The sequence below is a fragment of the Nelumbo nucifera genome, chromosome 1, assembly GCF_055504915.1.
Source record: "Nelumbo nucifera cultivar China Antique chromosome 1, China Antique-T2T, whole genome shotgun sequence".
NCBI classification, from domain to species: Eukaryota; Viridiplantae; Streptophyta; class Magnoliopsida; order Proteales; family Nelumbonaceae; genus Nelumbo; species Nelumbo nucifera.
Window position 1 is genome coordinate 69,336,587 of NC_142649.1, and position 15,440 is coordinate 69,352,026.

The following is a 15,440-nucleotide window of genomic DNA, read 5'->3' on the forward strand; positions in this document are numbered from 1 at the left end:
TTGTTTCTATAACAAAACTAACCAACGGTTTTAACGGTTAATGATGAGTGGATGTGGATCGCCTTCTTTAGAAGTTGTAGCCTGTGGGGCAGAGAGGGGACCACTTTCATGTTCTAGTTCTTCTCCCTGTTCCCGAGGCAATCGCTAATCCTGACCATCAATCTTGAATAAAATAGTAAGGACAAAACATGAGTCTTAGTACCGAAACAAATCCTGCATACATTCCAACAAAATAATAAAAAATTAAGGATTAAAGAATAAAAGAGTTGAAAGACACATGATGATCATATATATTCATGCAGAAAAGAATCGACCCCGAAACAGAATTCAGAAAACCTTATTCGCTTTCGCTCCGCTTTGTTGTGTTTTAAAAACCTCTTCCTGTGTATGAAAGAGCAACACAGAGAGAAAGCGTATGAAAGAGCAACACAGAGATGGAGAGAGAGTCACAGACAAGATGCGGTTTCATTTCTAATTTTAAATGCTTCCTTCGTTTTCTTCACCTCTCGAAACCATCCCCTCAATGTAAGCTCTACCTCTCTTTCTCTCTCAGGAGATTTTCTATTCGATCTGTTTCTCTTCTTCCTCTTATTAGTCTTCTTTGTTTTCTTATGCATGCAGGAGGTCTAGGAGAAGCGATGACGAAGAAGAGAACTCCGTGTACGGTACGCTACGTGCTCTGGTTCGGGTTGAAGCTCGTCGTCTCTATCTCGATCGTGCTCTGCATCTTTGCGCTTCTCAGGTTCCACTCTTATTCCAAGCTTCAATCTTCGTTTTCCTCTCGCAGATTCCATAGATTGAATCAGCACTACGAAGGTCCTCCCAAGATTGCTTTTTTATTCCTGGCACGGAGAGACCTTCCTCTCGATTTTCTGTGGGGGAGCTTCTTCGAGGTCTGCCTCCTTTCTTTCAGTTCTTAATGATGTCTCCTTTATAAAATAACATGGAAGATTGTGATGATTGAGTTCGGGAGTTTACAGAATGCAGATGCCGCAAATTTCTCCATTTATATTCACACGGAGCCTGGTTTTATATTCGATGAATCAACAACGAGGTCGCCTTTCTTTTACGGCCGACAGTTGAACAACAGCGTTAAGGTACTTCATTTTGAAAGGATTTGGCTTTGCTTATTTCTTATCCTTATTTTATTCTATTTTTCTATGGTGCATTTGGTTGGAGTTGTTTTCTTAATCTGATGGAATTGAGTCACCGGTTGCAGGTAATGTGGGGAGAATCGAGTATGATTGAAGCGGAGAGGTTATTGATTGGAGCAGCTCTTGAGGATCCAGCAAATCAGAGATTTGTTCTCCTCTCAGATAGGTAGATTTCTTATTTCTAATAAATAAACCTTTGCATCCGCTGTGGAAATATAGTGGTTTCTCTTGATTTCTTGGATGTCAGGAAAAGCTAACAGTTGTCATTGAGAATGGAGTGAAATTAGTTGATCTTTTCCACTGTGACTATGCGATTTTTCTTGAAGAAGAACTATAAAGCGTAAGATAGATGTCTAGGAAGGTCATCTAATTTCATAGTGAGAGGACTCTGGTTCTGGTAGTCAATACTGAGGGCGAATGTTGCAATCTCCCAAGAAAAAAGGTAGTTTTCTGCATCAAAATAAGTTGAATTGACAAAAACAAAACAACTCCTTTTTACTCAGAACTTTCATTGCCTTATTATAACCCATAGGAATTATTCCCTAATCAGCCCAACACTCCGGGGGCTGGTATTGAGGTTGTTTACCATGCATTAAGGCCACCTTCTACCTTCTATTCTTTGCATTTATTTACCAATGCCTTAACCACTTTTGTTACTTAAAAAAATTTCTTTCAGACTTTTAGATGTTGAGTTAACAAATTACATATGATTCTTCACTTCTTAGATCCTAAACTTGCAGCTCCTCATTCTTTGGAGACTCAGGGAAGTTTTCTCTGCCTTTATTAATGAAATTACTTCACCTTACAGTTTCAATAAAAAAAGAATCCCCTTTTCTGCACATGCCTTAATACGCCACTTGAATGGGCAAATATAAAAGGAAATAACCTTGAAAGTTCCCTCAATCCATCATGATGAATCAATTCAAGAAGATTAAATCCTTTGAGGAATAGTTTTGTGGTATACCGACTTTATTACTGGTAATTAGTACAACAACTTCAAATGGGATATAATGGTGTCTAGTTGCTTTGCAGGCTGTGATACCTGGATAACTGAACATGCTTAAAAGTTAAAATACATGTATCAACACCATAAAACATTGATACCAAGACTGAATACTGCATGGATGCTTCTGACTATATGTTGATTATTTTTCAAGGTTACTTTCTTAAGTCCTAAAAATTTATGCACATATTTTGTCAACAAAAAAATAAATAATATTTTTGAACTTTTATCATATAAAACTTTGGAAATATTACAACATCACTGAATTTGAAGGGATATAGGCATTGAAAAAAAGATAAGTAGTGCAAAAACCTAGAGTAAAAGAAAATCACCAGCACATTGGATGGGACAATAATACCTGTACCAGTGCTCTTAATTTTAAGAAATGAAGAGTTGCAACAACCCCATATCGGTAGGGATATCTGGGGGTCTTTGTCTGCAAAGATAATAATCAAGATATGGAGTCAGTTGGTCTCAACAGCCAGGGATCTTCCCTATAACTCTTCCGTTCATATAGGGAGTGCATCGCTTTTCCTTCTTCCATCCTATTTAGAGTTGGGGTTAGTGGAAAGTGGGCATGACTCATAAAGGTGTAACAAACCAATTAGAAGCACCTATCTTTGGTAACCTAGGATATATTTTTAATGTCTTTCTGTTATCTAACTTTATATTTTCAACTTGTTGAAAGAAGTCAGTTTTAGTAATTAAGATTCCATAAGTACCTAATACCATCGATGTGGGTATCCTTTATCTTCTGGTACAACTTCTTGATGATTGAATTTTGTGATGTAGTTGCTCATCAGCTTTTGGATTATTACCCACACCATCACGTTTTCATGTACAGTCAAAGCTACATCACTAAAAACTTGTTGAAAAATGTAGCTTTATTATATTACAGATGTACTTCTCCACGTGATATTTGGATCTCATAAAGCATTTCCCTGGTTAGGTCTTTCCTGTTTCAAGGTTGGATTGAAGCAAGGAGTTTAGTTTGGATTCCATTCATGATGTCTCAAAGGTTTTGGGCCATGAATAGCTTCATAATAACATCTTCCTTCTTGGATTTCCTTACTAACATATCATTTCTTGTCCAATCAGGTTAAGCTTATACTACTTATTTTACTGTTGAATGTCAAGGATAAGTAAAATTAAAATGATTTTGAAACTTTTCCTCAAATTTCATATTTTTCTTAATTCAAATGACATTTTAAAGAGGTACACGCCTCTGATTGAGGTGTGAAAATTGCATGCACCTCTCACGAAGCATGTGTTCCTAACTCAGTTATCCTTTTTTTTTGGATAGGCCTAACTCAGTTATCCTTCTAACAGATTCCTTAGACATTTCACTTCATACTTACAACTTTGGGTGTTTTGACCATGTTTCACCTTGAGTTCTTGCCTCAGACCTTACACTTTGAATGCTTCTGAAAGCTTTAATTTAGACTATGGCCTGTTTGTGATTTCATGAATAACTGGTTGCTTGTTACAGGTCTTGTCTATTGTCTATTCTGTTGGTACATCTGTTTTAATTGTTTTTGTTTTCTTATTGATCCAATTTGTTCCACCAACCCTGCAGCTGTGTTCCCTTGTACAACTTCAGTTATATTTATGACTATGTGATGTCTTCTCCAAGGAGTTTTGTGGACAGGTAACTGAAGTTTAATGGTTTCTCTTTGAAAATTTTGTGCCAATTCTCAAAATTGTAATTTAACCTTTAACAACATTGTGCTTTTCCACCCATTAGTTGCTTTCTGTGGTTATGGGAAAGAAGGCTGGGTTTTATGCTGTTTATTCATTGAACTTGTAGTTATTTCATATGCAGCTTTCTTGACATGAAGGAAGGTCGATACAATCCAAAGATGTCACCTGTTATACCCAAGGATAAATGGCGAAAAGGATCCCAGGTTTGCTTTCTTTCTCCGTAGTTTCATTTTGTCATCATACTGGTTCTAAAAATCTTAGGACTTGGAATTGACTATGGAACTTGGTGTACTCGTGTACCTAGCCGTTTTCTTGATTCATGAGTTCTATGTAAGATACTTAACAAATGCTAATCTAATTATTGCTTTAGAAAACATATAAAGTAAATTAATTATTTAATTATTACTGACCATGTTACATGCACCTGGGTGTGAGTATTAATTTCCAATCATGGGAAATTAATCATATTGTCTGGTTATTTAATTATTACTGACCATGTTTAGTAATCATATTGTCTGGTTCTGACCTCAAATCTTGGGAAATGGAGATGGTTAAAGTCAATCCACCAATTAGTACTAACATACATAGACATCATGCATTGGATAATAAATATTAATTTCCAATCATGCAAGTAACCTGTGTTTAATTTAGAAACATTCCATTACTGACATCTGAAAATGAAAAGCATCAAGAACAAAAGAAAGCAAAGATAAATGAATTAAAAACCCATAACATAATGGTGTTAGAAAATCCATATTTTATGTATTTTAAGGGTTCTTAGTAGAACATTTGTATATCTTTAAGCTTCAACTTCTAGTTTTAGTGTTTATTTCTATCACAAAATTAATAATTTATGTTGGGTATGTGTGTAATAAAGTGGATAAATATCTAATCCATCAAGATTTTGCATAAAAGGCATAAATGGATTTGGTTGATCCAACATATATCCCATGTCTGTAACCATGTTGTGTTATGTCCAGCACAGGTACTTGGGGTAAAATCAAGAATCCTTATCAAACCAAACCATCTGAAAATTCATGTATTTTTTTTCTAATGCATGCTATGTTTTCCATATCTTAATTTTTTGGGTTCCTGTAACTAAAAAAATGAACTTGAATGTGATAAAACCCAAGGTTTTATTGGAAAATGGAAAAGAAGAGAATGAAGTTTTGATCACTTTGAGGGGATTAGACCTCCTAAGCCAAAGCTTGAAATTTTATCGATTGCTTAAGAGAAGAAACTCATTATAGGGCTTGGTCCAATTTTGTAATGGATGCCAACCTCAATTGGGAAGTAAAAAATTCCTACTATTCTAATTACTAAAATTATGGGATCCTAAAATCCCTCTGGCCTTCAAAATAGCCTTGTCATGAAGGTTGTGTGGCGACAAACTTGAGAAATTTCTCCTCTAGCACCTGATAAGTTTCCCAAGTTTCATCCTCAACTGGTAGGTTAGACCACTGAACAAGAACTTATATGATTTATTCATCAAAAAAAGAACTTATATGATAGCCCAATTTTTGCATTTGACAATTTGATGATCCAAAATAGCTTGAGGTTGGACCTGAACCTCACCAATAGATGAGATATCCAGCAAATGATGTTGCACAACATCATGCTCTCCTATATTTTTCTTTAAGCAAGGCAATGAAAAATATTGGATGTATCTTGGAACTTGCCAGCAAGTTTATGCGATAAGCAACAAGGCCTATGCGTTCCAATATCCTGTAAGGTCCAAAGTGCCAAGGGGAGAGCTTCATTGAAGACCATACATTGACTGACATTTGTCTAAAAAAGGTTGAAGTCTAAGAAAGCCCAGTTACCCATTGAAAATTCTCGTTCACTACAATGCATGCTAACTTGTTAAAAGATGGGAAACGAGGTACTTCTTTGAGATTACTTTTGAATGCATAGAAACTCCTATTCTTTTGAATGCATAGAGAGGTTACTTCTTTGAGATTGCTCTGAAACTCCTATTTTTTTTTTTGCTTCTTTTTTAGTCAGCAAAATTAAAAATGAAATTTTATTAAAAGATGGGAAACGAGGTAGTTTATCCCTGAAAAATTTAGGATGAAGGCAGATACAACCACTTCTCACTGACCACATAAAGGGGCAAAAAAATCAAGGTTGACTGTTTTCATTCAATAATTCTCCATCCAGACCTTGCTTACCGCAAGTAATTCACCTCTATGCACTCCCTTGCAAGCTATGAAGTTTGCAATATTGTTGGCAGATCAAGGGGTCCAATTATTGATAAGAAAAAAAATGAGGGATCCAATTTAATGAGCAGTTCCTTTAGGTTTCCAGTGTCTATGCTTCTCTTATCAAATATCTTAAACGAGCATTGCATCAAGTTATTCTGAACCTTCCACAATCAATGGAGAACGAGATTACAAGAAGGATACTATCTCTTTTATGCTTTGAAACAGGAAAACCCTCAGATCAGGATGAGAATTTGCTTTTCCTTTCAATTGGCTATTTCAAATCAAAGTTCTAACTTGAATTAGTTTGGCTATTTCAGTGGATAACATTAGTTCGAAGACATGCAGAAGATGTTGCAGATGATGAAAATATATTCTCAGTTTTCAAGACATTCTGCAAGGTATTCTGTGCTCTTGGTTTGGATTCTCATTATGCTATTTCTTGCCATTTCCTGCCTGAAATATTTTCTATTTTTGACTGGAAACAGAATGACAAGGAATGGTGGGAAGAATAAGGAATGATTAGTTCATTTTGCCAATAATTGAAAGTTCTCTGCAAAAGAAACAATAAGAATGAGAAATATATTTGGTTTAAAAGAAATTATATATGATACATACTATAATATACAATATATTTTCATATGCTATAAAATCATTATATATCATATTCTTTTAGAAAAATAAATATTGTTTTGTATCATATATAATATTTCTTAAGCATTATATATTTTTATGTTATATATAGTATAAATATATCATATTATTATGTTGTATTTATTATCTATTTTATATTATAATTCCCACAATGAATTGTTTCTTGCTAAAACTTGCCCAAATGTAGTGCAACTTTTGGGCAAGAAACGAGCCTCATTTCTTGCTCAATGCTGGACAGAGATGGGCTAGAGGGCCAACCAAGCACCATTCATTAGGGCACTTCATCTATGTGTGTGTCTCCCCCTACCATGCAAATATAGTTAAATATGTTGATCATTATTTTATACTTCTGTAATGCATTATCTCAAAGCAATGCTTTCACCATGCAGCGTCGACCACCCGTCGATCCCAGCAAGGGGGAGCAGAATATTGTGAGTGATCTTTGATTTAATCCTAAAAAAGAAGAAACTCTTTCCCTTTTACATGTAGTTCTGACATCCTCACATTGGTAATACATTGAACTGATTCTTGCTATCATCAGCATAAACTTATCTATTCACGTTGACTGCTTTATGAAATACATGTTATTGTATAAGTTATTTCCAGATGATTTGGCCATTTAGTCCACAATTTGTATGTTCAATGAATGTGTTTGTGCAATGAGTGGTGCAATATTTGTAATTAATTCTTTAGTACTAAAAAATAACTGATGAATTACACAAGTTTGGGGACTGATTTAAGGACATTATGTTTTTGCCTGTATGTGTTTTACAATTTCTAAATCTCACTCTTATTAAGTGAGAACTGGAGTATCTGCCTTGTACTAATGGATGAAAACTTTGTATCCCATTGGTATTGACCCATACAAAATATGTAGAATTCTAATGAATTCTTGGATCATTAGTGGCAAGTTTTCTCTTCAAAAGTTACAGGTGTCTTGGAACCGCCTATCGTCTAGTCTTCAAATTGTGCCTGTGAACCATATCTGAATTTTAGAAAATACAATTCCCATCTTTCTTGAGTAATCCCACCTAAGAAATAGAGTGAAGAGTCCTGATAAAGTGGACCACTGGGCAAGCCATTTTTTTTGATCAATAACCAGAAACTTCATTAAATAGAATGAAGATACATTAAGGAGAGGTAACCTCTCTTAACTCTCCAGAAGAAAGAAAAACCAACAGATTACAATTGAGCCCAAAATAAAGAAGCCCTGTTCACCCCTTGTTTGGCTAATTCTAACCCATCAGCAAAAGAGTTAGAACTTTTAATCCAGCACACTCTAATTTCAATGCTCTGCGTTAGCCATTTGAATTTTTTCTTTTCATTACTGTAAGCCCATAGATTGTGCCAATTCTGTTTTTCCTTCAACCAGCTCACCACTAATTTGGAATCTCCTTCAATGATCAATTTGTTAACGTTCATCTCCTTGGTGCCTTGAACATCTTCCGAGGCTGCTAGGATCTCAGCTTTAAGGGAGTCACCACTCCAATCGGCTCAGAGAAGAGGGCAGCTAAATTCCCTTCCTCATTTCTTATCACTCCTCCAATACCTGAAGGACCTGGGTTCCCAACACTGCTGCCATCAAAATTTAGCTTAAAAAACCATTAAGGGGAGAAGTCCAATGTAGGACTGAGGCCTCCTTAACTGGGGATGAGAAAGCAATTGAATTCCAATTTCTTAGCAAGTTATCTGTTGAGAAGTCTTGAAAAAGCTCCAAGGTCTTCAGCCAGTAAGCTACTCTGATAAGAATTATTTCCATGATAGCTTGTTTACTTCTTTCCTTCTATGAGAAAATTCTTGAATTTCTTTCCTCCCAATTAGTCCAGCTAATGGCAGCTCTTCCACATCTCCACATCATTTTCCCCTCTTCTTTGGCCATCTGAAGAAAGTAGAAGCAAACAAGCTCTGCATGGTTGGTGGGGGGGGGGGAGGGGTCCACCTGCACCCAAACAAAGAGTAGAACCATTCCCAAATACTTTTAACAAAGTTGCAGGAAATTAGTAAGTGATAGCACCTTCAGCCTTACAAAGAATGCACCAATGAGAGGAAATGTAGCTTTTAGGTCTTTTTCTTTGAAGTAAATCACATGTGTTGATTTTTTCCAGAAAGGCCTCCTAACAAAAACCTCTTATTAGGCTTGGTAGGATCTAGGAAAACCCCATCAAGGATGGCCATTAATAACACTACTTAACTCTGTGCCCCTAATAGCCCTTCTGAAACTCAAATCCCAGCTGAACCCGGTATTAGAGTTGGAAGGAACCAAAAAAGCAGAAATAGGTTCAGTTTTATAATTGGACATCGTAAACAGAGATGGAAATTGATCCCTTAGAGAAGAATCCCCAACCCATATCCGTTCCCAAAACTTAATTCGGTTACCAGAATTTAAATCATACCTGATCCAGGGCAACAACAACGGAAGGATGGCTTGGATGACTTTCCATGGGGAGGCTCCAGTAGTCCTAGCCTGGTTTCCAGCATCCCAACCGTTTTCTGTTTGCCCATTAATGCGCACCACCACCTTTACCCATAGTTTTCCTTCCTCTACAACTAATCTCCACAACCATTTTCCCAAAAGAGCCAAATTTCTCTTCAAAACATTTATAGTTCCAAGACCTCCATATCTTTTACCTTTACCAACCATTTACCACCTAACTGTATGGTCATTTCTTTCCTCCCTTGGCTCCCAGAGAAAATCTCTCATTAGTTTCTCCAACTTGCTAGCCATCCCTACAGGAATTTTAAACACTGACAAAAAGTATACATGCAAGTTAGCAAGGGTGGATCTAATAAGGGTCATTCTCCCTCCTAGAGAAAGGTAGTTTTTCTTCCAAGAAGCAAGTCTTTTCTCAAATCTTTCAACTACTGGGGTCCCAAAGCTTCCTTTCCTAGGGTTATCACCTAGAGGCAAACCCAAATGACTTATAGGCCAATTCGAAACCACACAATACAAGATAGCTGCACACTTTGATATCTCCTCCTCCATATTGATTCTGACAATGCAACTCTTCTCAAAGTTAACTTTCAAGTTAGATATCTGCTCAAAGAGTTGTATAACCAACTTCAAGTTCCTAATCCACCTCATATGCCCTCCTTCACAGAAGAGTAAAATCATTGACAAATTGTAGGTGCGTAATTCGTACTCCTTCCCTGCCAATCCTCCAGCCTCTTATTAGGTTTCTCAAATCTGCTCTAGTGATCAACCTTCCTAAAACATCTGACACTAAGGTGAACAAAAAAGGGGATAAAGGGTCCCCTTAGAGCTGGAAAAAAAGTTCACCACTGTTCCATTCACCAAAATGGAATAATGACATGTCCTAAGACATCCCAACACCCATTTACACCATCTTTCTCCAAGCCCAAAATTAATCAATACCTCCAATAAAAAGGACCAACCAACCAAGTTGTAGGATTTTTCCAAATCAAGTTTGCACACCACTCCTTTCTTCCTAGACCTCTTTAAATCATCCACATTTTCATTTGCTATTAGGATTTGATCAATAATCAGTCTCCCTTACACAAAAGCCCCTTCATTAGGAGCAATGATAGAGGGAAAAACAAGCCTAATCCATTGGGACAACACTTTGGCTATAACCTTATATAGGCTATTAACCATGAAAGAATGGTAGGATCCATCTAATGGACGCCATAAAGGTTGCGGAATGGGTGGGGCGAATTTCAAAAATTTCCTACCTTCTCCCAACTGGGAATCATATTCCCTGAATTTAGAATACAATATTCAAGGATCTACTTGAACCCTAATCAAACCAGATCTGTACCAAAAGATAAATGGGAGGATTATACCTGATCCGGAGAAGCAGTATCTCCCAAAGTTGGTGTTCACGCCCAAAGAATGCTCCAAGATCTGTCCCTGCTGAAGATGACACAGCTGTGGATGGAACAAAACCAGCAGGGTGCGTCCTACACACTGGATCCTTCACAAGAATCCCCGGATGTACTAAACACTGAATTCTTTCAGTCTTTCTTGCAAGACTGATGTCAAGAACTGGTTTCTTGACGTTCTTTTCTGCAAAGATCAAATCTTGCAACAATGCAGATGGCGGCGGCAGGAGGAGATTTCTAGAAACGAAAAGGCTGAACTGTTTTCTTTTCTGGAGAGAATGAGATCTAATCTCAATTCGCAGGAACCTTTCTTGCTTACCAGAACCTCTTGGATCGAAATCTGATTTCCCTGTCTTGGTTCATTCGAAAATCTCCTCTCTTTTCTTCTTGATTAAGAAATCTCCTAATTAGGAGTTATCCCAATCCAAATCAGTATTTGGATAGAGGATAATCTTAATCCCTTTCCCAGATAGAGTTAGCTTACTCCTGATCTTATCAGGAGGTTACCAGATTCAAATCTGATTTGAATTTGGTCTCTAAGAGTGGATAAGGCTAAGAGCCCAATCCTTTTTTGCTAACTTCAATCTCAAATTCGCCCCATTGATGGGTGATCAAATCAGCCCACTTCGAAATGGGCTTTTGGCCCATTAAGTATTCAGTGTTTAATTAGTTTCCAATCTGCTGCCCAGTTGGGCTTCTTTGTATGGCATGGGACCCAAGCATTGATCTACACACCAGCCACATGGGTTCGGCCCAGCCTTTAATACAAGGCCCAGCCGAATTCACTGAAAATCTCAATGAACCCCTTGAGTCCATCGTATGAACCCTATGGGCCCAACACTTACATTAAGTGGTCCCTGGGCCAAGCCATCTTATAAAAACCCAGGGACTGTGGGCAGGTGCAAGATTAGCCCATCAGGTATTATCCTAAATGGTCTTACACTTAACCTCTCAGCCCTTAATGATCAAGCACTGCCCGACAAGAGAGGACCTCTCCCTCGGCTGCAAGGAACAGTGCCGCACTCTCCTCTCACATGGATCCCGGGAATTAAAACCATTTGCAAACATTTTGAAACCGTACATATATATGTAAATATATTAATTTTGCAAAAACAAAATTCCAACGATTGAAATCAACTGCCGGCAGTTTGGTTTCCATCAGAGAGAGTGCATTCCCGATCATTACCCTTTGTCCGACAAAGTGGCTGATTCTGTCACTATGACCACCCACTCAGATGGATTCTCAAACTGCCCCAACATACCCAGGTTTTGATCCCCACTAAGGATCTCACTGATTGGCATATCAAAGGCAGCCTGATCCAGCACCTAGTGAAGTGTCATAATCGAGTCTAGGGGTCAGGTGTAACTTTCCAGTTTTGCCCATCTATCTCCAAGGTCCAGGGCAAGACTGGAAATCTGGTCCGGTTCAAGGATTCAAGTAATCCCATGCTGTATGTGCCTCGGGTCTTACCCTGATGGCTGAGACAGGCCATCCCAACACTTGGTGGCACACCAGTATCAGCCTTGGCAGGATAAATCTCCCCAGACTTATCCAACGGCTGTGAACATTTAAAACTAACATGAGTCTCTACAAATGTCCAGTTTTAGGGTTTTACACAGAATTAAACCAAACAACATGAATCAAACATGCACTTTATTTATTTCCACTAAATAACAAAAGTACATCAAAATGATTGAAGCTAAGGGCATACAAAACTGTCTAACAGCTCCCACTTGCACTTAGGTCCAATCTGGTACAAGCCGGAGTCCCATACTTTCCACGTGTTTCTCAAACACCTTCTGTGTCAGTGGCTTAGTCAATGGGTCTGCCACATTATCCGCTGATGCTACCTTTTGAATTAGGACGTCCCCTCTACCAACGATCTCCCGTAGTACATGGTACTTCCTCTCGATGTGCTTTGACTTCGAGTCGGCCCGAGGCTCTTTAGCCTGGGCGATCGCTCCATTGTTGTCACACAACAACGGGATGGGTGATGTGCTGGACGGAATCGCTCCCAATTCGTGTATGAATTTCTTCATCCACACGGCTTCCTTGGCAGCTTCACTTGCGGCAATGTACTCGGCCTCGGTTGTGGAGTCTGCAGTGGACCCCTGTTTGCTGCTTTTCCAGCAAACAGCACACGATCCTATCGTGAAAACATACCCAGATGTAGACTTTCTATCATCTGGATCCGACTGGAAATCGGCATCGGTATACCCTAGAACTTGCAGTGAACTACCATCGAATACCAGACAAAACTCTTTCGTCCTTCGAAGGTATTTGAGTATGTTCTTCACAGCAGTCCAATGCTCCTGTCCTGGGTTTGCCTGGAATCTGCTTACCACACTCACCGCCTGAGCTATGTCCGGGCGAGTGCACAACATGGCATACATGATGCTCCCCACAGCTGAGGCATAGGGAACGTCTCTCATGCTCTCAATCTCCTCAGAAGTCTTGGGAGACATCTTCTTGGAGAGAGTGACTCCGTGCCTGAAAGGAACGTTTCCTTTCTTGGAGTTTTCCATGCTGTATCTTTTGACAATTTTGTCAATGTAGGCAGCCTGGGATAATCCAATTATCCGCTTCGATCTATCTCTATAGAGTCGAAGACCCAGTATGTATGAAGCTTCTCCAAGATCTTTCATGGAGAACTGCTGTGATAGCCATACCTTGACCGAAGTCAACATTCCTACATCATTCCCAATGAGTAGGATATCGTCCACATACAAGACTAAAAAGGTGATCTTATCCCCACTGGATTTCCTGTAAACACAGGGCTCATCCGGATTCTGCTCAAAGTCAAACGTTTTGACTGCAGAATCAAAACGGATGTTCCAACTCCTAGAAGCCTGCTTAAGTCCATATATGGATCTACTAAGTTTACATACCATGTGTTCCTGACCAGCAGCAATGAAGCCTTGCGGCTGCTGCATGTAGATATCTTCACTAAGATCTCCATTCAGGAACGCTGTTTTGACATCCATTTGCCAAATGTCGTAATCATGGTACGCTGCTACAGCTAGCAGGATCCTAATGGATTTAAGCATGGCCACCGGTGAAAAGGTTTCCTCATAGTCGATGCCTTCTTTCTGAGTATACCCTTTCGCCACCAAACGAGCTTTAAAGGTCTCAATCCTGCCATCGGGGCCCTTCTTCCTCTTGTAGATCCATTTGCAACCAATTGCTTTTACCCCGGAGGGCGGATCCACTAGAGTCCAGACTCCATTGGTCTCCATTGAGTCCATCTCGGCTCTCATGGCCTCCACCCACTTCTGGGAGTCTATGTCTAACATAGCTTCCGCGTAAGTCACGGGATCCTCTTCACTAGTCAAGGCTTCCACCAGGTAACTATCCTGGTCATAACCATATCGGACTGGTGGTCTGGATACCCGGGTGGACCTTCTAGGTTGGTCATTACCTGGAACTTGTGGGTCATCTCCCACTGCTCCTGAGCTCTCCTCATCAAGAACTATTTCCTGACGATGGGTGTCCAGGATGTAATCGGATTCTAAGAATCGGGCGTTTCGACTGCAGAACACTTTCTGCTCACTTGGGTCATAGAATAGATAACCCACCGAATCCTTTGGGTAGCCTATAAACAGGCAACGGCTGGTTTTAGATTCCAACTTGTCCGCACTTGTTCTTTTAACGTGTGCAGGACAACCCCAAATCTTCAAGTGTCTCACACTTGGCTTCCTTCTGGTCCAAAGCTCATATGGAGTTTTCGGAACTGATTTGGTTGGAACCCTATTCAGCACGTAGATAGCAGTCTCTAATGCGTATCCCCAAAAGGATGTGGGTAATTCTGAGCGTACGAGAAGTGACCGGACCATGTCTAATAAGGTCCTATTTCTCCTCTCTGAAACACCGTTGAGTTGAGGTGTAGCAGGAGGAGCTAGTTGTGACACTATCCCATTGGCCTTTAAGTAGTCCCTGAATTCGTCAGAGAGATACTCGCCACCTCGATCTGATCGAAGGGCCTTAATTTCTCTCCCTAACTGTTTCTCGACTTCCTGTCTGAACTCTTTGAACTTTTCAAATGATTCAGACTTATGTCTCATTAGGTACACGTAACCATATCGTGAAAAATCATCTGTAAAGGTGATGAAGTACACGTGTTGATTCCGTGTCCTAACACTCAGGGGACCACATACATCAGTATGTATTAGGTCAAGTGTGCCTGCACATCTTTCAGGCTTACCGTCAAATGGCCGCTTAGTCATCTTACCTTGGAGGCAAGGTTCACAAGTGGGAAGATTTTCTACGGTTAGAAAATCCAAAGGACCATCCTTTACCAGTCTTGTGATTCGGTCGACACCGATGTGGCCAAGTCGGTAATGCCAGAGGCACGTGAGATTTACTGTATCACGAGTCCTTTTCTTGGGATTTTCGACCGACGTAGTTTCGGTTAAGTTAGTTTCCAAAGAAGGATGCAGAACATAGAGACCGTTCTCTAGTTCCCCGCATGCGATGAATTTATTATTCCGTTTAACAGTAATCATATTACTAAAGTAAACAGTATATCCATCAGCACACAATTTTGAAACAGAAATTAAATTCCTTCTCAAGTTCTGTACATAAAGACAATCTTTAAGTACAAGGACTCATTCTTTAAAAACTAATTCTACGGTTCCTATTGCCGCAGCTGCAACACTTGCAGTTTTTCCCAAGAACAGTGTCACTTCACCTTCACTCAACCTTCTGCTAACTTTGAACCCCTGCAGTGAGTTACACGCATGAGTTGAAGCCCCGGAGTCAACACACCAGGACACAGAAGTAACTAACATATTAGTTTCTATGACACAAGTTTCGATATTACCTTTCTTAGATTCCAGGTAGGTAGGACAGTTCCTCTTCCAGTGGCCGGTTTGCTTGCAGAAGTGACA

The 15,440-nt window shown here is 39.3% G+C and overlaps 1 protein-coding gene across 2 annotated transcripts in view; it reads left to right on the plus strand.

Annotated features, from left to right (window-relative positions):
• The first annotated feature begins 286 nt into the window (after positions 1-286).
• LOC104594065 (glycosyltransferase BC10-like) overlaps positions 287-15,440 on the plus strand; it is a 39,650-nt gene continuing 24,496 nt past the window's right edge. The window contains exons 1-8 of one of the 2 annotated variants that reach the window (XM_010254187.2): positions 287-525; positions 622-893; positions 981-1,097; positions 1,220-1,320; positions 3,734-3,805; positions 3,980-4,061; positions 6,380-6,460; positions 7,103-7,144. In XM_010254187.2, the coding sequence (XP_010252489.1) occupies positions 639-893; positions 981-1,097; positions 1,220-1,320; positions 3,734-3,805; positions 3,980-4,061; positions 6,380-6,460; positions 7,103-7,144 (750 nt within the window). In that variant the 5' untranslated portion in view covers positions 287-525; positions 622-638. The remainder of the gene's footprint in view (positions 526-621; positions 894-980; positions 1,098-1,219; positions 1,321-3,733; positions 3,806-3,979; positions 4,062-6,379; positions 6,461-7,102; positions 7,145-15,440) is intronic. The other variant, XM_010254188.2, reaches the window with a different exon arrangement.